At 43.6% G+C, this 22,541-nt stretch overlaps 1 protein-coding gene and 1 non-coding gene across 3 annotated transcripts in view; both read right to left on the reverse strand.

The window, feature by feature from the left end:
* Positions 1 to 22,541, reverse strand: part of tmem39a (transmembrane protein 39A) — a 72,580-nt gene that overhangs the window by 20,022 nt on the left and 30,017 nt on the right. For both annotated transcript variants that reach the window (XM_080203741.1, XM_080203740.1), the window contains one exon: positions 2,003 to 2,225. In XM_080203741.1, coding sequence (XP_080059867.1) covers positions 2,003 to 2,225 — 223 coding nt within the window. The remainder of the gene's footprint in view (positions 1 to 2,002; positions 2,226 to 22,541) is intronic.
* LOC145353569 (U2 spliceosomal RNA) lies at positions 1,613 to 1,805 on the reverse strand. The gene has a single exon (XR_013888740.1). It is a non-coding gene; the product is annotated as a U2 spliceosomal RNA (small nuclear RNA).

Raw genomic sequence — 22,541 nt, forward strand, 5'->3', positions numbered from 1 at the left:
TCTGGATGAGTATATGGGGTTTAATGAGATTGAGGGTTATAGATAGGTCTGTAGGTTGGTAGGTGTTGATGTGATCGGCGCAACTCGTGGGCCGAAGGGCCTGTTTGTGCTGTAGTGTTCTATGTTCTATAAGATGTGCCAGATCATCGACACAGATGCCATCATCTCACGTGAGAACACCGTCCACCAGGTACACGGTACATTCTCTTGCAACTCAGCCAACGTTGTCTACCTGATACGCTGCAGGAAAGGATGGCCTGAGGCTTGATACATTGGGGAGACTATGCAGACGATACGACAACTGATGAATGAACACCGCTCAACAATCACCAGGCAAGACTGTTCTCTTCCTGTTGGGGAATGGTTCACACAGTAAAAAGTCTGACAACAGAAAGTCCACATCATGGGGAATGGTTCAGCAGTCATGGGTATTCGGCCTCTGATCTTCGGGTAAGTGTTCTCCAAGACGGCCTTCACGACACACAACAGTGCAGAGTCGCTGAGCAGAAACTGATAGCCAAGTTCCGCACACGTGCAACGGCCTCAACCAGGATCTTGGGTTCATGTCACACTATCTGTAACCCCCACAACTTGACTGGACTTGCAAAATCTCACTAACTTTCCTGTCTGGAAACAATACACATCTCTTTAACCTGTGCTAAAAAATTCTCTCCACTCATTGTCTGTACCTTTAAGAACTGATTAGTTGTAAAGACTCACATTCCAATCATTATGCATGTAAATTGAGTTTGTGTCTTTGTGCCCTGTTTGTGATCAGAACTCCCAGCCACCTGACGAAGGGACAGCCTGTTCCGAAAGCTTGCGGCTTTTGCTACAAATAAAGTTGTTGGACTTTAAGCTGGTGTTGTGGGATTTCTTTGTTTTACCCCAGTCCAACGACAGCATTTCCACATACATGTACATAACTCAGAGCAGTAACAGCATTTTGTTGCTAACAGAAGCGAATTTTTGTTTATATATCCAATTCAATTCAATCAAAGTCCAATTCAAAGTCTCAAGTGAGACATTCCCGATCCAAGCTGACAAGACAGGGCTCTCACTTCCTGTCCTGGACTTGATCTACACGATCCATGCTGATTAGAGTAGGCACAGCTCCTCCTCCAAGGCTTGATCTCATTTGCAATTTAGCCAGAAGACCGAGATGCCACTTTCAAAAATTGCTTCAAATGAAGCCACAATGTAGCCTTATGGTTTCAACCAAGTAAGCATGTCGATACTACATGTGATCTTAGCCAAAAGGTCGAGAATAAGTGAATTTTTTTTTCTTTTTATTCCAATTGGGTCAGATCAAGTCCAATTCAGAATGTCAACAAGTTGAGACATTCCCGATCCAAGCTTACAAGTCAGGGCTCTCACCTCCTGTCTTGGGCTTGATCTACATGATCCAAGCTGATTGGAGTAGGCATAGTTCCTCCTCCAAGGCTTGATCTCATTTGCACCTTAGCCAAAAGAGATGTGAATTTTTTTTTGGTTTACTTTACTCCAATCCAATCAAGTCAAACTAAAGCCAATTCAGGGTCCCAACAAGTTGGGACATTCCTGATCCAAGGTGACAAGACAGGACTCTCACCTCCTGTCTTGGGCTTGATCTACATGATCCAAGCTGATTGGAGTAGGTGTAGCTCCTCCTCCAAGGCTTGATCTAATTTGCATCTTAGCCAAAAGGCCGAGATGCCGCTTTAAAAAAATTGCTTCAAATGAAACTGAAATGTAACCTAATGACCTCAACCAAGTGCAGCATGTCGATACTACACTTGATCTTAGCCAAAAGGCTGAGAGGCGGGAAAACACTATAGAAATGATCCCTACAATACTTGAAATGACATTAATTATACAATTCAAAATTTCATACAGGGCTTTACCCGATTGCTTAGTTAATCTCTCACATCACAGTCTACCTGTATGCAGATTGTACACCAAACTAAATGGTCAGTCGGTCAGTTACAAATTTAAGCTTGGAATTTATTAAAGACATGCTCACCAGTGAGGTAGAAGCAGCAGGGTGATTGTATGGAAACCACCAGACTGTTTTATAGATGTTAATATATTGGACAAGGAGGGCCATCAGCAGGTAAATGAAAAAAAGAAGCTCAAAGACAAGGCATCCATCTGTTGGAAGGTCAGGAATACGGCAGTGACGGACGGGCTCTGGGGTAATCAGGGCAGTGATTGGAGGGGCAGACAGACCAATGGCACTGCCATTCCTAAAAATGGAGAAATAAAACATTATTAAAAAAAGTAACAGGAAAAACAATTTGATTTAATGCAGTTCAAATCAGTTTCATCTATTTTTTAAAAATGCATGCGAAAACATCGAATCTTACTCAGCAACTTGAAAATTTTATTTTCTAAAGGGATGAACCAGAGAAATTCTGTTAAATTTCAGGATTCTTCGCCATTTGGCATATGGGTGTGTAAAATAAGACAGATGAAAATGAAAAATCTACTATTGCCATTTTTCAATTTAGAGATAACCTCAACTAGTTAGTCAAAGTATATTTTATTATCTTTGCAGGCTAGTCAGACTAGAAACTGGAAAGCTCCAACCCTTCAGGGCTCACGAACGACTGATAAGCAAGGCACGCACAGTACAAAATTGTTTGATAGAATGCAAGGCTTTTTTTAAAAAAAATGTCAAGCAAAGACAGAAATGGTAACATCTAGACAGAGGAAAAGGTGGAAATCCCTTTATTCTAAGGCTGACCTTTGTAACAGATTTACAAAGCATTTCTCAAGGAATTAGAGCATTGTACTGAGCATGTATGGTAATACTAATCTACAGGTAAGGAAGTATATTGCAGAAAATGTTAATCATTCTTGTGTATGATTGTCTATTGGAATAAGAACATAAGAACATAAGAAATAGGAGCAGGAGTAGGCCATCTGGCCCTTCGAGCCTGCCCCGCCATTCAATAAGATCATGGCTGATCTGTCGTGGCTCAGTTCCACTTTCCCGCCCTCTCCCCATAACCCTTAATCCCCTCTCTTATCAAAAACCCATCAACCCGCTTCTTAAAAATATTTAGCGAGGCAGCCTCCACCACTTCAACGGGCAGAGAATTCCAGAGATTCACCACCCTTTGAGTGAAGAAGTTCCTCCTCAACTCCGTTCTGAACTGCCCCCCCTTTATCTTGAGGCTGTGCCCCCTAGTCCTACTGTCTTTTTTGAGCGGGAAGAGTCTTTCCACCTCTATCCTATCCATCCCATTCATCATCTTATACGTCTCAATGAGATCTCCCCTCATTCTTCTAAACTCTAACGAGTACAAGCCTAGTTTATTCAGCCTCTCCTCATAGCTCAACCCCCTCAACTCCGGTATCAGCCTAGTAAACCTCCTCTGCACTCCCTCCAAGGCCAAAATATCCTTGCGCAGGTGCGGCGCCCAAAACTGCACACAGTACTCCAGCTGCGGCCTCACCAATGCCCTATACAGCTGCAGCAAGACCTCCCTACTTTTATATTCAATCCCCCTCGCTATGAAGGCCAGCATCCCATTCGCCTTCCTGACCACCTGCTGCACCTGCAGGCTGGGTTTTTGCGACTCATGCACAAGGACCCCGAGGTCCCTCTGCACCGTCGCCTGCTGCAGTTTTTCGCCACGTAAGTAATAGTCCTTCCTACCATTCTTCCTACCAAAGTGGACCACCTCACACTTGCCAACATTAAATTCCATTTGCCATTTCCTGGCCCATTCGCCCAGCCTATCTAGATCCTTCTGCAGACTCTCCACACCCTCCGCACAATTTGCCTTTCCCCCAATCTTGGTGTCATCAGCAAATTTCGACACCCTACACTCGGTTCCCTCCTCCAGATCATGTTACTAAATTGATGAGTGATCAATTATGTAGGTGTCATCAAAGCAAAACAATACAGTTTCAACTTCTGCAACTAGAGGGAACTAAGTGCTGTAGAAACGAGAGTTCCCCGCGTTGCTTTATCTTAAAGGGCCACATTGGTACACACCATGGAGCCTCGGCTCCACTTGCAATAGCTTAAATCCATGTTCCCCCACTTCTGCAACATGGACAGATTTATGTTCATGTTTTGATTATCATTTAATTACCAATCAGGCAACAGAACTTTCCAAAGCTTCAAACACAATAGGTTAAAATAAAAAAAAAGCACAAATTGCTCCAAGTTGCCTGAGTTTCATAAGGCAGACAGTAGTTCAGGCACAAAATTATCCATGGCCAACTGGAAGAAGTGGAAAACAGGAATATAGCAGTGATTGAGTAAGTAATGATAAATAGTGAAGGTATTGTAATTTCAGAAGCCTACAGAAGATCAATGGCAGAGCTGGATGCCAAAAATGAATGAAATTGTGATGTCAGAACTCCTGAAGCCTCCACTAGAAAATCTTTTAACTCAGTACTCTATATGTATCACAAAAAATTAGAGAGTTACACAAGAAATTTTCAAATATCCCAGAACAAATCAAACTTAATCACAGTCAATTCCTGTTGTTTACAGGGGTTCCATTCTGGCTGAATTTCAAAACAACAAAATAGTCTAGGGGAATTTTGCTTTCAAATAGCACACAAGTTCCAGCCATGTGAGGGCAGCACTGGTTTGGGTAGTATTGTGAGCACTGCCTGTATATGATAAACGGGGAAGCTGCTGGGCAATACTTGGGCAGATTCTTCACTAATCAGTTGAGCTCAAGGTCCCAACCCCACACGCCATGCTCATGACAGCTCCCCTGCTCAAAGTGGGAGCTTTCTATTTGGGAAGAAGAAAAAGAGAGCGCCTCAACATGAGGAAACCATGGATAACTGAACACTGCTCACACGATGTGGCATATGGAGTACAAAGTGGGGGTAAGTGAAAATGCGAACCATGAATGGCAGGACATTACTGTATATGAATGGCTGTTCAGAATCAGTCCACCACTATTGAAAATTGGTCGCCATCATACAAAAAGTTCATCCTTCAAACAAATGACTTGCAATAGATTTCAAATACTGAGTGGGTGAAAAGAGGACCCAGAGGCATTAAACTCCATCTGGGAGGAGTAAGAGAGAAGCAATGGGACCGTTCATAGCGAGAGGCAAATACCATATTAATAAGCCCATAATGCATTTTATGAATCCGGAGAGAGATACTGTGGGAAGGAGGAGTAACAATAAGAGTATGTATGCTTGTATGTCCTTGATTCATACAGTGGAGCATAGTAGGCGGCATAGTAGCACAGTGGTTAGCACTGCTGCTTCACAGCTCCAGGGTTCGATTCCTGGCTCAGGTCACTGTCTGTGTGGAGTTTGCACATTCTCCTCGTGTCTGCGTGGGGTTCCTCCGGTTTCCTCCCACAGTCCAAAGATGTGCGGGTTAGGTTGATTGGCCATGCTAAGAAATTGCCCTTTAGTGTCCAGGGATGCGTAGGTTAGAGGGATTAGTGGGTATAACGAGTAGGGATACGGGGGTAGGACCTGGGTGGGATCGTGTTCGGTGCAGACTCAATGGGCCGAAGGGCCTCCTTCTGCACTGTAGGGTTCTATGATTCTATGAAACAGTAGTCTTGGACCCTATTGCCACTGGACAAAAACTTGCTCCATCAAGCCCATGTGGCAGGTGGCGTGCAACAGCTGCTTATGTTAAAGGAACTCACACACTGACATCTCCCACCGTTTAAAATCAAGTTCAGGGCCTGGTTCACCAGGATCCTCATGGACAATCCCAACAGTGACAGACTGGCACAGTGTACTGCTATCATTGCTCGGGAGCTCAACTGTCAACATTGACATCTCACCCTAAGTGAGACCTGGTGAGCAGGGGAAGCCAGCTCAAGGGACAAGGTGGAGGTTAAACCTTCTTCAGGAAAGGTAAACCACAAGAAAATCAACCTCTCTATGGTGTTGGCTTCACCATTAAAAACGAGCAAGCTGACCATCTCAAGAGATTCCCTTTGCGGCATTAATGAATGCCTCATAACTCTTTGGCTCACCCTACCCCAGAACCAGTGCACACGCCACAATACTGGAAGCTGCGGGCGAGTCCCAAAAGAAATGCTTCTCCAGCCTCAAACAATCCTCAGCCCAAGTTCCAAAAGGTGACAAGCTGACCCACCTTGGCAATGTCATTGCCAGAGTTGGAAAGGATACAGGCCTCTGGAGAGGTATAATTTTTTTTAAAAGTTAAAACATTTATTAGTCTCAAGGAAGGCTTACATCAACACTGCAATGATGTAACTGTGAAATTCCCATAGTCGTCACACTCCGGCACCCGTTCAGGTCAATGCACCTAACCGGTATGTCTTTCAGAGCGTGGGAGAAAATCAGAGCACGCGGAGGAAACCCACGCAGACACAAATGGGCAGACAGGGGTAGGGAAATCCAACTCCAACAATACCCTGCTTCTGAACAAGGCCTTGTCATAACCCACAGCTTGATCTATTAGAGAGGAAACCACAAGGCCTCATGGCAATATCCTCATTCTGAGCACTGGCACTTGCTCGATTATGTCATCGTCTGAGCGAGCAGCCACAATGACACTCATATCACCCAAGCCATGACAGGAGCCAATGACTGCTGATGAGCCACCATTTAATCCACTCTGATCGACATCAAATGTAGCCCCGAAGCAGTGATAGCAACAGAAAAATTGCTGTCTGAAAATCAACGCACTTAAAAGTCTTGATAACAGTCCTATTCAGCCAGTGCCTTATTACCAGCTCCTGGTGACTCAGAGGGTCCACCATGCCTGGTCTGCCCTCAAGACCTCCATAATAGCATCTGTGAAGAGATGCATGGTCACTGAACCAGAAAAGACCAAGACTGGGTTTGATGAGAATGACTGGAAGATCCAGGATCCAGCAAGGCTTGTCTGAGCATGAAACAGCAACCCGACTCGAGAGCAAGGAAGCAGCTCTATAGACAGATGAAGGCTGAGGTCTCACAAAAAAATCCACGACTTAAAGAATGGATGGTAGAAGAAGGATGCATAGGGGATCCAGCAGTGAGCCAACAACCATGACGTATGACGTTTCTTTACACAATCAAGACCACTTAGAGCCCAAGCATCTAAGGTCCCACGCTACCACTCATCCAGAAGAGAGGCAGTCGGCAACACAGTATGGTACCCAGCACCATCTCAGCACAACCTGAAGTAAGATAGAAAAGGACACCTGACAGCTAAACAAGAGCAAAGTATCTGGAGCAGATGGAGTCCCCAACAAAGCACTAAAACATGATGCAGAAACACTACTAGCATAAATACATGATTTAATTTCCATTATTTGAAAGAGGAAAAGATGCCAGGAGATCTCAGATGACCATCTTCAAGAAAGAAAGCAAGTCTGACTGCAATATCTACAGAGGAATTCCCCGCTGTCGGCCACAGAGAAAATCATTGCAGGAGTCCTCCTTAATTGTCTTTTCCCTGTAGCTAAAAGAACTCTCCAGAGTTGCAATGTGGATTCGGGATATGATTATCACTGCGCGGAAACTTAGAGAAATGCAAGGAACACCATCAACCGTTGTGCATGACCTTCTTTGACCCCAAAAGCCCTCGACACAGTCAATCATGAGGGATGATTTGGGCTGCCCCCAAAATTTTGTCACCTTACTCCACTTGCGCCACAATTATGTGCAAGCCATGATCCTGACCAATGGGTTTACCATTGACGTATTCATGTTCAGAGTGGAGGCAAGCAAGGCTGTGCCACTGCACCATTCTTCTCGAACTTTCTTGCTACAATGCTCTCTCATCACAAATTCCCCAGAATTGAACTTAACAATAGAACAAACAGGGGTATGCTCAACTTCTGCTGCTTGCAGGTCAGATCCAAGATCATCCCATCCTCTGTCACTAAACCACGTTTGTAGAAAATGCTTGCGTTTGCACACACTGAGATTGAGCTCCAAGCCACTGTCAACACCTTCAAGGCATACGAGAGCATGGGCCTGACTCTAAACATCTGCAAGGGAAAGGTCCTCAATCAACCTGCTTCTTCCACCACAGTCATCAAAGTCCACAATGAGGCCTTGGAGAATGTGGACCACTGTAAATACCTTGGGACGTGTCAACATGGACAGACATTGATGGCAAGGTTCAATACTCTTTCACGATGCCAACCCATTGTTTGTTCACTTCAGGAAGTGCTTGAAGACCAGGGCAGCAGGCTTGGCATTTGAGTCTACAGACCAGTAATGCTCCTAAATAGCACAAATATGGGCCATGTACAACAGGCATCTCAAAACCCTGGAGAAGTACCACACAGCACTTTCTCCACAAGATCCCCCAAATCCATTGGCAGGATAGGCACACCAATGTCAGTGTTCTTGTTCAGGCCAACAACTGTAGCATAAAAGCATTGACTATGGTCAATCAGCTCCACCCGACAGGCCACAGCGCCTGAATGCCTGACTCCCAAAACAAGTTCTCTGCTCAGGAGTTGAGACGGCAAGCAAGCCCTAGGTGGGCAGAGGAAATGCTTCAAGGCACTCTCCAATCCTCCTCGAAAAAGTGCGAAATCCTCACTGACACCTGGGAATCCCTGGCCCAAGACTTAATAAAATGGAAGAAAAGCATCCAGGAGGGAGTTGACACCTCAAATGTTACCACCAAGAGCAAGCTGAAGCCAAGTGTCAACATCAAAAGGAATGCTTGATAAACAGACACCACATCCACCTGCTCTTCTAACCACCATCTGCCATTCTTGTGACAGAGATTGTAGATTGTGCATTGGGCTCTTCAGTCACCTGAGAACTCATTTTTACTGAGGAAGCAAGTCATCCTTGACCTTGCAGGATTGCCCAAGAAGATGGGGACTTTATGACCTGTATTTATCCAGTAAATAGTTGAACCCTACAAACCAGCTCAATCCTTACCTAAAAGTTCTGAATAGGGAGCTAATATCTTTCTTCCACTGTGGGCAAAAGAAAAATGAATAAAGGCTTTGGAGAAGGAAATATCAAGTATCAGTCACAGCTTCACTACTCCTCACCATCAAGATCATTGCTGAAAGACACAGGTGTACGCCATGAAAGTACAGTTTGGCTCAGAGAACTCAAGTGAATAGATTATTTACACTCAATATGGATGTCTTGCAGCATAGTTGGTAGTGCTCCTCCCTCTGAGCCAGAAGCTCCAGGTTCAAACCCCACCCCAAGACTTGATGGCCAAAGAACGTGAGTTCATAACACAGCCAATCATACAACAGAATAGAATCCCTACAGTACAGAAATAGGCCATTCGGCCCACAGAATCTGCACCAACCACAATCCCACCCAGGCCCTATCTCCATATCCCTATATATTTTACCCACTATTCCCTCTAACCTACGTTTCTCAGGACACTAAGCGGAAATATAGCATGGCCAATCAACCTCATCCGCACATTTTTGGACTGAGGGGGGAAACTGCAGCACCTGGAGGAGACCCACACAGACACGAGGAGAAAGTGCAAACTCCACACAGACAGTGACCCGAGCCGGGAATCGAATCCAGGTCCCTGGAGCTGTGAAGCAGCAATGCTAACCACTGTGCTGTCTCCTGGATGCTTTTCTTCCATTTTAAGCAGTCTTGGGCCAGGGATTCCCAGGTGTCAGTGAGGATTTTGCACTTTGAGGTGGATTGGAAGGTACCTTGAAGCATTTCCTCTGCAGATGGTGGTTAGAAGAGCAGGTGGATGTGTTGCCGTCTCAACTCGAGTAGACAGCTTGTTTCGGCAGTCAGGTATTCGGGCGCTGTGGCCTGCCCAGTGGAACTGATTGAACATAGTCAACGCTTTTATGCTACAGTTGTTGACCTGAGCGAGAACACTGACATTGGTGTGCCTATCCTGCCAATGGATTTGGAGGATCTTGCAAAGATAGTGCTGAGTGGTACTTCTCCAGGGTTTTGAGGTGCTTGCTGTACATGGCCCACATTTCAGTGGTCCAGCTGAGAACAAATATTGTAAAACTCTTTCAGATTCAGACCGAGAAGGAGTTTAATAATCTTTAGCTATACAAAGCCCAAGTCAGAGCACATCTGGGGTACTAAATCCTATTCTGGGCATAGGGCGAGGCAGTGGCGTAGTTGTAATGTCACTGAACTAGTAAACCACAGCCCAAGCTATTGCTCAAATCTGAAGACATCCGCTTGAATTTAAATTAAATCTGGAATTAAAAAAATAGTCTCAGTAATGTTGACCTCGAAACCAGTGGCAGGTGTTGCAAAAACTCATCTGGCTCACTGGTGTCCTTCAAGGAAGGAAGTTTGCTGTTCTTAGCTGATCTGGCCTATATGTGACTCCAGACCCACAGCAATGTGGCTGGCTCTTAAGTGCTACCTGAGACGGACTAGTAACAACTTAGTTCTATAAAACTGCTACGAAGTCTAACAGGATTGACACTGGACAGGCTACCTGGCATCAATCGAGACACTGGAATCAATAAAGGCCAACTCAGCACTGTCAACCCTGCAAAAGTCCTCCTTACTAACATCTGGGGGCTCGTGTCAAAATTGGGAGAATTGTCCTACACAGTAGTCAAGTAAAGATTATTACAGTCATTGAATTACACCGTATAATGTCCTCAACATGTTATGAGGTTTTGTGTCTCGATACCCTGTCAGGTAATGAGTTTCAGACTCCCACCAGTCATTGGGTGAAAAGAATTTTCCTCACCTCCCCTCTAAACCTCCTGTCCCTTCTCTTAAATCTATGTCCCCCAGTTACTGATCCCTTCACCAAAGGGAAAAGTTTCTTGCTGTCTATCTACGACCCTCATAATTTTATACATCTCAATCATGTCCCCCGTCAGTCTCTTCTGCTCCAAGAAAACAACCCAGTCTATCCACTGTCTCATTTTAAAGTTCATAGGCATTTTGAAAGATTTATAAAATTATTTAAAGTTTTACAAAATCATTTAGAAGAATTTAAGTTTATAGAATGTAAAAAAAGTGTATAAAACCTCCGTGCTGTAGACCTCTATGACCCCTGTACCACCCACTGCACCACCTCAGTTGGTGAAAATACTCTGTCTCCATATTGGACATCAATTAGGCAAAACAGTTGGTGGCAAGGGCATAAATTGTACTTTAAGTAGGGGACCTCAAGGTTCATCACCAAAAGTAGCTTGGTGGCACCACAACTGACTGAGCTAAATGAGCCCTAAAGAATACAGATGTTAGACTGGGTCAGGTGGGTGAGAGAACCAACAAGAGGAAAAAACCTACTTGACCTCTATGCACGACAGTAATGGTGGGAGTGACCAGCACACAGTTACTGTGGAGGCAAAGTCAGCATTGCCACTCTCCATTGTGTCACAATAAATGAAATAGAATCATAGAATCCCTACAGTGCAGAAGGAGCCATTCGGCCCATTAAGCTTGCATGACAACAATCCCACACAGGTCTTATCCTTCAACCCCATGCATTTATCCTGCTAATTCCCCTGACACTAAGGGTCAAGTTAGCATGGCCAATCAACTTAGCCCACACATTTTGGACTGTGGAAGGAAATGAAGCACCCGGATGCAACCCACACTGACACGGAGAATGTGCAATTCCACTCCTGAGGCCAAATTGAATTGGGTCCCTTGTGAGGCAGTGCTAACCACTGTGCCACCATGCTAGCCCTAGTTTGAATAGATTTCAAACAGACCTAGCAACTCAAAACTGCACATCCAGTACCTCTCAGATGTCATTAGCAGCAGAGTAGTGTACAACCACAATCTGTAACCTCATAGTCCAGCATTTCCTCACATTATGAAGCTGGGGGATCAGCTCTGGTTCAATAAATTATGCAAAGGAACATGCCAGGAGCACTACCAGGCATATCTAAAAATGAAAGTTACAACACAGGACTACATGCTTGCCAAAGAACAGAAGCAGTATGCAATAGACAGGGCTAGGTGATCCCACGACAAATAATTTAGATCTAAGCTCTGCAGTCCTCCTACATTCAGCCATCCATGGTGTTAGATGACAATTAAACAATTAACAGGAAGTGAATATCCCACAAATATCCCCATCCTCAATGATTTGTGGAGCTCAGCAGATCAGTGCAAGAGGTCAGGCTGAGACATTTGCAACCATTTTCAGTCAGAAGTGCCAGGATTATCCATCCAGCTCTCCTCTCGAGGACCCCTCACAGATTTTTAGCCTTCACGGTCTTGAGCCAATTTAATTCACTCAATGTAATATCAAGAAATGGCTTTGGTTACTGGATACTGCAAAGGCTATGGGCCCTGACAACAGTCCTGATGAAGTGAAGTGTTCTCCAGAACTTGCCACGTCTCTTGCCAAGTTGTTCCAGTAAAGTTATAAAACTGGCATCTATCCAGCAAAATGGAAAATTGGTCCAAGCATGTCCCGTACACAAAAAAAGGACAAATCCAACTTAGCACCCCATCAAAATGATGAAAGGTGTTGTCAATAGTGCTATCAAGGGCACAAACTCAGCAATAACCTGTTCACCGATGCTCAGTTTGTGTTCCGTCTTGGTCTAAACATCAAAACAAGTGAAGCCAATGGGAATCAGGGGAAAATTCTCCACCTAACACAAAGAAAGGTGGTTGTAGTCGGAGGTAAATCATCTCAGTCCTGGGACATCACTGCAGGAATTCCTTAGCTCAACCAACAGCTTCACAAATGATCTTTCCTCTGTCATAAAGATAGAAGTGGGGATGTTCACTGATGATTGAACAATGTTCAACACTATTTATAAGTCCTCAGATACAGAAGCATGTCCAATATGCAGCAAGACCTAGAGTATTCAGGTTTGGACTGGCAAGTAGCATTCACAATATACAAGCAACAGGTAACGACTATCTCCAACAGGAGAGATCTAACCAGAGCCCCATGACATTCAAGGGCATTACCATTACTGAACCCCCTATCATCAATATCCTGGGGTTATCACTGACCAGAAACTGAACTGGACTAGTCATATAAATACAAAGGCAGGTCAGAAACCAGGGATTCTGCAGAGAATAATTTATCTCCTGACTGTCCAAAGCCTGTTCATTGTCTGCAAGACACAAGTCAAGAGCATGATGGAATAGAAACATATAAAATAGGTACAGGAGTAGAGCATCCAGCCCTTCAAGCCTGCACCACATTCGATATGATCAATGTTGATCATGCACTTTCATTATCCCAATCCCGCTTTCTCTCCCTAACCCTTGATCTCTTTAGTCACAAGAAAGACATCCAGCTCTCTCTTGAACATATCTAACAAACTGGCCCCAATAGCTTTCTGTAGTACAGACTTCCACAGATTCACAACTCCAAGTGAAGAAGTTCTTCCTCATCTCAGTCCTGAATGCTTACCCCTTATTCTCAGACTGTGACCTCTTGTTCTGCATTTCCTCAACATCGGGATTCGTCCCATATCTAGCCTGTGCAGTCCCATCAAGATTTTATATGTTTTGATGAAATCCCCTCTCATTCTTCTAAATTCCAGTGAGTACAAGCGCAGTTGTTCCAGTCTCTCTTCATATGTCAATACTGTCATTCCAGGAATCAGTTTGGTGAACCTTCAGTGGACTCCCTCAATAGTAAAAATATCTTTCCTCAGTTTGGAGAGCAATACTGCACACAGTACTCAACACACGGCCTCACCAAAGCCCTATATAATTGCAGTAAGACATCCTTACTCCTATAATCAAATCCTCTTGCTATGAAGGCCAGCATGCCATTAGTTTTCCTCACTACCTGCTGTACCTACATGCTAACCTTTAGGGACTGTTCCACCATGACACCCAAGTTACACTGCACTTCCCCTTTTCCTAAACTGCCACCATTCAGATAATAATCTTCCTTCCTGTTTTTGCCATCAAAGTGGATAACCTTACATTTATCTGCATGATATTGCATTTGCTAAGTATTTGCCCACTCAGCCAGCTTGTCCAAGTCACCCCGCAGCCTCTTAGCATCCTCCTCATAGCAAGCACTGCCACCCAACTTAGTGTTATCTGCAAATTTGGAGATATTGCACTCAATTCCTTCATCCAAATCATTAATGTATCTTGTGAATAGCTGGAGTCAAGCACTGAAGCCTGCAGTACCCCACTAGTCACTGACTAATAAAGATTTCCTTCAGTTTCTCCTTCACGTCAGACCCTCTTGTCCCCTAGTATTCCTGAAAGGTTATTTGTGTCCTCCTTAGTGAAGGCTTCCAAAGTATTATTCAGCTGGTCTGCCATCCTCTTTGCTGCCCATGATGAATTCACTGGATTCTAACAGCAAGACATTTGTCTTCACCAGTCTTTTTCTCTCCACCTATCTATAGAAGCTTTTGCAGTCAGTTTTTATGTTTTCTACAAGCCAATCTTATATTCTATTTTCCCCTTCTGAATCAAACCCTTTGTTGTCCTCTACTGGATTTTAAATTTTTCCCAGTCCTCAGGTTTGCTGCTTTTTATGGCCAACTTATGTGCCTCTTCTTTGGCTTTAACACTATCCCCAATTTCCCTTGTTAGCTACAGGTGAGCCACCTTCCCCGTTTTACTCTTACGTCAGACAGGGATGTACAGCTGTTTAAAGAACACATGGATGAATTTCAATGTCTGCCATTGTCTATCCACTGTCAACCCCATAAATATCATTTGCCATCTTATCACAGTCAATGCATGTCTCATACCATCAAAGTTAGCTTTGTTCAAGTTCAGGATCCTAGTCTTAGACTTAACTGTGCCATTCCCCATCTTAATGAAGAATTCTATCATGTTGTGATCACTCTTCCCCAAAGGATCTGGCACCACAAGGTTGTGGTGTAATCCTCTCATTACACAATACTCAATCTAGGATGGATTCCAAGAAATCATCCTCCATCACATTGCTACCAGTTTGGTGAACCCAACCAACATGTAGATTGCAATCACCCATGATAACTGCTGTACTCCAATTGCACACATCATTAAATTCCTGCTTGATACCATTCCCAACCTCACTACTGCTATCTGGTGGTCTGTATACAATTCCCACTAGCGATTTTTTGTCCTTTGGTGTTCCAAAGCTCCACCCATGGAGTTAACATTGTCCAGGCTAATGTCCTTCTTTACTATTGCATTGATTTCCTCTTTAATCAGCAATGCTACCCCACCCCACTTTTCTTTCAGTCTACCTTTCTTAAATATTGAATACTATCTACTCGCAGCTGAATGCGTGGCTCCAAGGCGCAAGAATCTAATTATTATCCAGGTTAAAACAGCCCGTTTGAATGGCACTCCATTCACAAATACGTTAGTGAACAAAATCAAAAACTACACTTTAGGAAGAAAATGATAGCTTTGTAGGAAATGCAGTATACTTGGACCCCAAAGCTTAAATTACAAGGAGAGATTACACAAATGAGGGTTGAACTTTTTGGAATTTAGAAGTTTAAGGGTGATTTGATCAATGTTTAAGATATTAAAGGGGAACAGAAAAGATAGAGAGAGAAATTATTTCAAATGGTTGGGGAGTCAAGGATTAGTCTAAAAAAGCAGGAGTGAAATTAGGGTGGGAGAAGTTTGGAACATTCATCCACCAACAGCAATTGATGCTAGATTAATCATAAACCTTAAATCAGGAACTGTCAAATTTGAATGGTGGAATTGCTCGAGGGGCTAAAAGTCTGTTCGACAATCTTAATCATGATTAAATATAAATGTTTGCAAAAATACGTATGCCGTAACTAGTGTCTTTCTTAGTATTGCTGGAAGTAAATTTCCCCCAAGTACAAGTAAAATTAGTCACAGCCTAGAGTTTTTCACTACTATTCAGAGAAAAGATCAAGGCTTCTCGTTTTAGTTTTTTTCCTTAAAAAGCACAAAATGTTCCTAAGTAAACGCCACCTGAATAAAATCCAGATGTTAGGAAATTGGGCATTTATGGTCTGAGAGGTTTGATACTACATCAAGGTCTCTCCTGATCTGTTATCTAATCTCAGCAGTGAACTCAGTGTTCCTCCGCCTTCTTGGAAAGGATGAAAAAAAAGATAATTTGGCTGATATTCTCCAGTCTCAATGATATATTTAAAGAGTAGATCTTAGAGCTATGCCATTTAGGAGTGATGTGGAAATACCAGTGTTGGACCGGGGTGGGCACAGTAAGAAGTCTCACAACACCAGGTTAAAGTCCAACAGGTTATTTGGAATCACAAGCTTTCAGAGCACTGCTCCTTCATCAGATGGGTGGAGAGGGAGGTTCACAAACACATATTTAGGCAAAGACACAGTTGCAAGATAATGGTTGGAATGCAAATCTTTAAAGGTAATCAAGTCTTTACTGGTATAGACAGTGTGAGAGGTGAGAGGGATAATCACAGTTAAAGAGGTGTGGATTGTCTCAAGCCAGGACAGTTATTAGGATTTTGCAAGTCCAGGCCAAATGGTGGGGATTACATGTAATGTGACATGAATCCAAGATCTCAAGCAGAAACTGATAGCTAAATTCCAACGGCATGAGGGCAGCCTCAAGCAGGATCTTGGGTATACTCCATAACTAAGCATCCACAGTCTTCTGGGGCAGAGGATGCCAAAGATTCTCCACCCTCAGTGAAGAAGCTCTTAAATGCTCTCTCTCTTATCCTGAGGCACTCACTTAGTTCCAGATCCCCCTAGCTAGGGGGAAAAAATCCTTCCTGTATCTCCCCTGTTGAGCCCTGTAACGATTTTGAGTGTTTCAATGAGATCACCTATGATTCTTCTAAACTCGAGAATATAGGCTTAGTCTCCTCAATCTCTCCTTATATGACAATTTCACCACCTCAGGGAATCAATCTGGTGAACCTTCATTGCACTTCCTCCATGGCAAGCATATCATATCCTTCCTCAGGTAAGGAGTCTAAAACCGCATACAACGCTCAAGCTGCAATCTCTCCAGGTTGTATTTAATTGCAGCAAGGCTTCTTTGCTCCTGAACTCAATTCCTCTTGTAATAAAGGCCAAAATACTGTATGCCTTCCTAAAGTTTTGTGTAATCAACAAACTTGACAATATTACATTTGGTCCCCACATCTAAGTCATTGATATGGATTCTGACAGCTGGGGCCCAATTACTGATTCGAGCGATACCCCACTAGTCACAGTCTGCCAACCTGAGAATGACCCGTTTATTTCCACTTCACTAACTCAATCCATGACAATATATTGCCCCTGATTTCACATGCTCTAATTTTCATTCTAATCTGTGGAGGATTTTATCGAAAGTTTTCTGAAAATCCAAATACACCATGTCCACTGGTTCCTCTCATCTATTCTGCTCATAACAACCTCAAAAGAAACTCCCAACAAGTTTGTCATTCATCAATAAATCAGTCATCTGATTATTGTGCAGTTAATTTTAATATAAAATAGGCTATGCCCAAAAAGAAAGTGCAGGTTTGTTGAACTCTAGAACATAAGAAACAGGAACATAAGAACATAAGAAATAGGAGCAGGAGTAGGCCATCTAGCCCTTCAAGCCTGCCCCGCCATTCAATAAGATCATGGCTGATCTGTTGTGTCTCAGTTCCACATTCCCGCCCTCTCCCCATAACCCTTAATCCCCTTGCCTATCAAAAACCTATCAACCCGTGTCTTAAATATGTTTAGCGAGGCAGCCTCCACCACTTCAACGGGCAGAGAATTCCAGAGATTCACCACCCTTTGAGTGAAGAAGTTCCTCCTCAACTCCGTTCTAAACCGCCCCCCCCCCTTTATCTTGAGCCTGTGCCCTCTAGTCCTACTGTCCTTTCTGAGCGGGAAGAGCCTCTCCACCTCTATCCTATCCATCCCATTCATCATCTTATATGTCTCAATGAGATCTCCCCTCATTCTTCTAAACTCTTAACGAGTACAAGCCTAGTTTATTCAGCCTCTCCTCATAGTTCAACCCCCTCAACTCCGGCATCAGCCTAGTAAACCTCCTCTGCACTCCCTCCAAGGCCAAAATATCCTTATGTAAGTGCGGCGACCAAAACTGCACACTGTACTCCAGCTGCGGCCTCACCAGTGCCCTGTACAGTTGCAGCAAGACCTCCCTACTTTTATATTCAATCCCCCTCACTATGAAGGCCAGCATCCCATTCGCCTTCTTGACCACCTGCTGCACCTGCAGGCTGGGTTTTTGCGACTCATGCACAAGGACCCCGAGGTCCCTCTGCACCGTCGCATGCTGCAGTTTTTGCCATGTAAGTAATAGTCCTTCCTACCATTATTCCTACCAAAGTGGACAACTTCACACTTGCCAACATTAAATTCCATTTGCCAGTTCCTGGCCCATTCGCCCAGCCTATCTAGATCCTTCTGCAGACTCTCCACACCCTCCACACAATTTGCTGTTCCTCCAATCTTGGTGTCATCAGCAAATTTCGACACCATACACTTGGTTCCCTCCTCCAGATCATCTCTATAAATGGTAAATAGCTGAGGCCCCTGCACCGACCCCTGGGGCACTCCACTAGTCACCAACCGCCAATCCGAATAGCACCCATTACCCCCACTCTCTGCCTCCTATTTGACAGCCAATCCCCTATCCACGTTAACACCCTACCCCCAACTCCATGCCCCCTGACCTTCTGTAATAACCTCTTGTGTGGCACCTTATCAAACGCCTTCTGAAAATCAAGAAACACCACATCCACCGGCTCTCCTCTATCCACCGCCCTAGACACATCCTCATAGAATTCCAATAAATTCGTCAGACACGACTTCCCCTTAACGAAACCGTGCTGCGTCTGCTCTATCAAACAATTCTCCTCAAGATGCCTCGCTATTTTCTCCTTGATCACGGATTCTAACATTTTACCTACAACAGACGTTAAACTAACCGGCCTGCCTTTTGCCTGCCACCCTTCTTAAACAACGGCGTAACATTAACCGTTTTCCAATCTTCCAGCACTTCCCCGGAATCCAGCGAGGTTTGGAAAATAGTCACCAAGGCATCCACTTTCACCTCTGCCATTTCTTTCAGAACCCTTGGATGCATACCATCCGGTCCTGGGGACTTGTCCACAATCAGTCCCTCCAGTCTTTCGAGCACTGCCTCTGTAGTAACAATAATGTCATTCAGGCCCTCCACTCCTACCATCTTTCCATTGCTAACACCCGGCAAATTATTCACATCCTCCTCCGTGAAGACCGATACAAAAAAGTTATTCAAGGCCTCAGCCATTTCCCCATCCCCTACCACTAAGTCCCCCCTCTCATCCTCTAAGGGTCCAATGTTCACCCTAGTCAGCCTCTTCCTTTTTATATATTTATAAAAACTCTTACTATCCTTAACATTAAATTTAACATGCATGCACCACATACAGACTGCATGTATTGTTCCCAAAATTAGATGTCCCAGGACTAAGGAATTACATTTATTTTACTGAATCTAAGATTTTAACGTTCATATTTTCATGGTTAGACTCTCTCTGCCTGTATGGTTGAATATTATAGCACTACCTGAAAAAAGAAAGCTAATAATTACAACGTTTTTGCCGAGCTTGACTGAACGTTATTTGTTCCCTTGATCCCCACATGGAGTTGGATCATTGCTCACCAACTAAAGCAACACTTACTCATTTTTAAATTATAATTCTCAGAGATAAAGGTCAGGATGAAATTAGATGATTATTTTGTGTAACTATGCTCTAGTTTTTACTGATATGTACACAGATCCCTTATCTCCATTTTCTAGTCTATCATTAGCAAATTATTCCATTTAATCTTCCTCAAATCCATAATCCCCACACTAAACTTCGCCTTCAGCTTTACCAAATTGCTCATTGTACTTTATAACTCCCTGCTCCCATCGGCACACTTGCTGCACTTAGCCTTGTTTTCAGACCTGAATATTTTTTCATTCAAATCAGTAATATTATGAAAAACTGAGGCCCCAGTCTGTTCAGAAGGCTGACGCATAAGAGAAGTATAAAAGGTTCAACCAAATGTTGCAGAAAATGGTTTCTGGTATGCTCAACTGCATGAGGTCACGGTGTATATTGAATGGAGTCGACAGCAATGTTGAAATGGGTGAATGCAAAACTGAAAGAATATATTCTACTGGCCGAATTGACACGATTATCCAAATCAAAAAGTATTAACTTAGCACCGTTAGTCGTGCATTTAGCTTCTGCCATTATTTGCTAATGCGCTATGGGCATTACTCATTTGAAGACTGGTATGGGGCTCTGCAATATTTTTTGTGTCACACAATGACAAGTGACTAAATAAAAGCTAATGGAGTCCTGTCCAACTAGTCTGTTTTAAGCTATTTGATTTACCCTGTTTCAGTTCAGTACGTTTAAGAGAAATATATTCACTGCGACTAAAATCGCTAGCAGCATTTGTACAACTCTTACCTTCATTACATCACCAAAAATAATGAAAAATAACGAAAAATCTGAAGTCCAGGTTAACAATCTGAAATTTGGGAGCCGAGTGGGAATTGAATTGGTGAGTCTCTTTCTTTGCAAGTTCAGTCGTCTGGTTAAAAGGTCAATAAGGAGCTGACCCAGCTAGCCGAGTGGTAGTTAATTGTCAATCACCTGAAGTCTGGTTAGGGTCTCAATAGGTGTGAATACTTTTGAAGTTTAACTGGTGTGGGAGTCATCTCAGTTCCACTTAAGAAAGGGACTTGAAAGCGCACTCTGAGTTTGAACACAAACAATGGGAGAGAACACCCATCCGGAATGAGACACAGCCTGAGTGAGTGCTGAGTGGGAATTCAGCGCAGAAGGGAAAGAGGTGTTTTTTCTCTTTGTTTTAAGTCTTTGGAGATTGATCTTCCCTTGCTGCAGTGGTAGAGAATATAAGCCAAGAGAACTAATTGGTAAACAGTGGGCAAGTTCGATAACAACTTAATGCTTTCATCACATTGTTTCAGAGGTTTTACTGTGTTTATATTTGGTAGTAATGAGGATTAGGAAATAAGGGCTATAGAGAATTGGATATAATCTGATATCAAATATCCTCCAAAGGTTTCATTTAAAGGGATAAGTCATGGCAGGAGAACTCCAGGCTGTGGTGCGAGAAACCAAGAACATTTCAGAGTCCAGGCCCAGCATATGTGAAGTATCTCCAGCTGCAACTCCTGGCAGCCTCAGTTTCAGAACTGGAGCAGTGGCTAGAGACAATGCGGAGCATCCGCAAGGCAGGCAGTATTGTGGATAACATGTACAGACAGGTGGTCATACTACAGGCTAAGATTCCCCAGGCAGGAAGGGAATGAGTGATCACCAGGCAGAGCAAAAGGATGAGGCAGGCAGCGCAGGAATCTCCTGAGGTCATTCACCTGAAAAACAAATATACTATTTTGGATATTGTTTTTAGAAGCGTAATGCCCTCTCATGGGTAAGCAGTAACTTCCAAATTTGTTGCACCATATTGGTTCAGCCGCAGAGGGGAAAATTGAAATGTCTGGGAATACAATAGTTCTAGGGAAATCAATTGCAAGGGGAATAGGTATGAGTTTCTGTGGCCACAAATGAGACTCCAGGATGCTATGTTGCCTCCCTGCTGCTAGGTTCAAGAATGTCTCAGAGCGGTAACAGGACATTCTGGAGGGGGGAGGGTGCCAATGACTTAGATAAACAAAGGGAGAGGTCCTATAAGCAAAATATAGGGAAGAAAGTTGAGAAGCTGGATCTCAAAGGTAGTGATCCCAGGAATACCAACAGTGCATGTGCTAGTCAAAGTAGAAATAGTAGGGTATATTAGATGAATATATTGGATGAATATGTATGAAGAGATGGTGTGAAGAGAAGGATTTCAGATTCCTGGGGCACTTGGACCAGTACAAGCTGGACAGGATCAGGACTGATGTTCTAATGGGATTATTTGCTAGACTGATTGGGGAGGATTTAAACTAAAATGGCAGGAAGACGAGAACCTATGCAAGGAGACAGAGGGGCAAATTAAGGACAAAAACCAACGATAGAAAGGGGAATAAGAAAACTGATAGGCAGAGAAAATCAAGAGCCAGATTCAAGCAGGGCTCAGTGAAAAACAGAGCAATTATAAGAACATAAGAACGTAAGAAATAGGAGCAGGAGTAGGCCATCTAGCCCTTCGAGCCTGCCCCGCCATTCAACAAGATCATGGCTGATCTGAAGTGGATCAGTTTCACTTTCCCGCTTTCTCCCCATAACCCTTAATCCCCTTGTCTATCAGAAATCTATCTTTCCGTGAATATATTCAGCGAGGTAGCCTCCACTACTTCAATGGGCAGAGAATTCCAGAGACTCACCACCCTTTGAGTGAAGAAGTTCCTCCTCAACTCTGATCTAAACTGCAACCCCCCTCCCCTTATTTTGAGGCTGTGCCCTCTAGTTCTGCTATCCTTTCTGAGCGGGAAGAATCTCCCTACCTTTACCCTATCTATCCCCTTCATTATCTTATATGTCTCTATAAGATCCCCCCTCAGCCTTCTAAACTCTAACGAGTACAGACCCAGTCTATTCAATCTCTCCTCATAGGCTAAGCCCCTCATCTCCGGTATCAGCCTAGTGAACCTTCTCTGCACTTCCTCCAAGGCCAATATATCCTTCCACAAATGCGGCAACCAAAACTACACACGGTACTCCAGTTCCGGCCTCACCAGTACTTTGTACAGTTGCAGCAAAACCTCCCTAATTTTATAT

Source organism: Carcharhinus amblyrhynchos, chromosome 15, assembly GCF_965287045.1.
Source record: "Carcharhinus amblyrhynchos chromosome 15, sCarAmb.v2.hapA, whole genome shotgun sequence".
Taxonomy (NCBI): domain Eukaryota; kingdom Metazoa; phylum Chordata; class Chondrichthyes; order Carcharhiniformes; family Carcharhinidae; genus Carcharhinus; species Carcharhinus amblyrhynchos.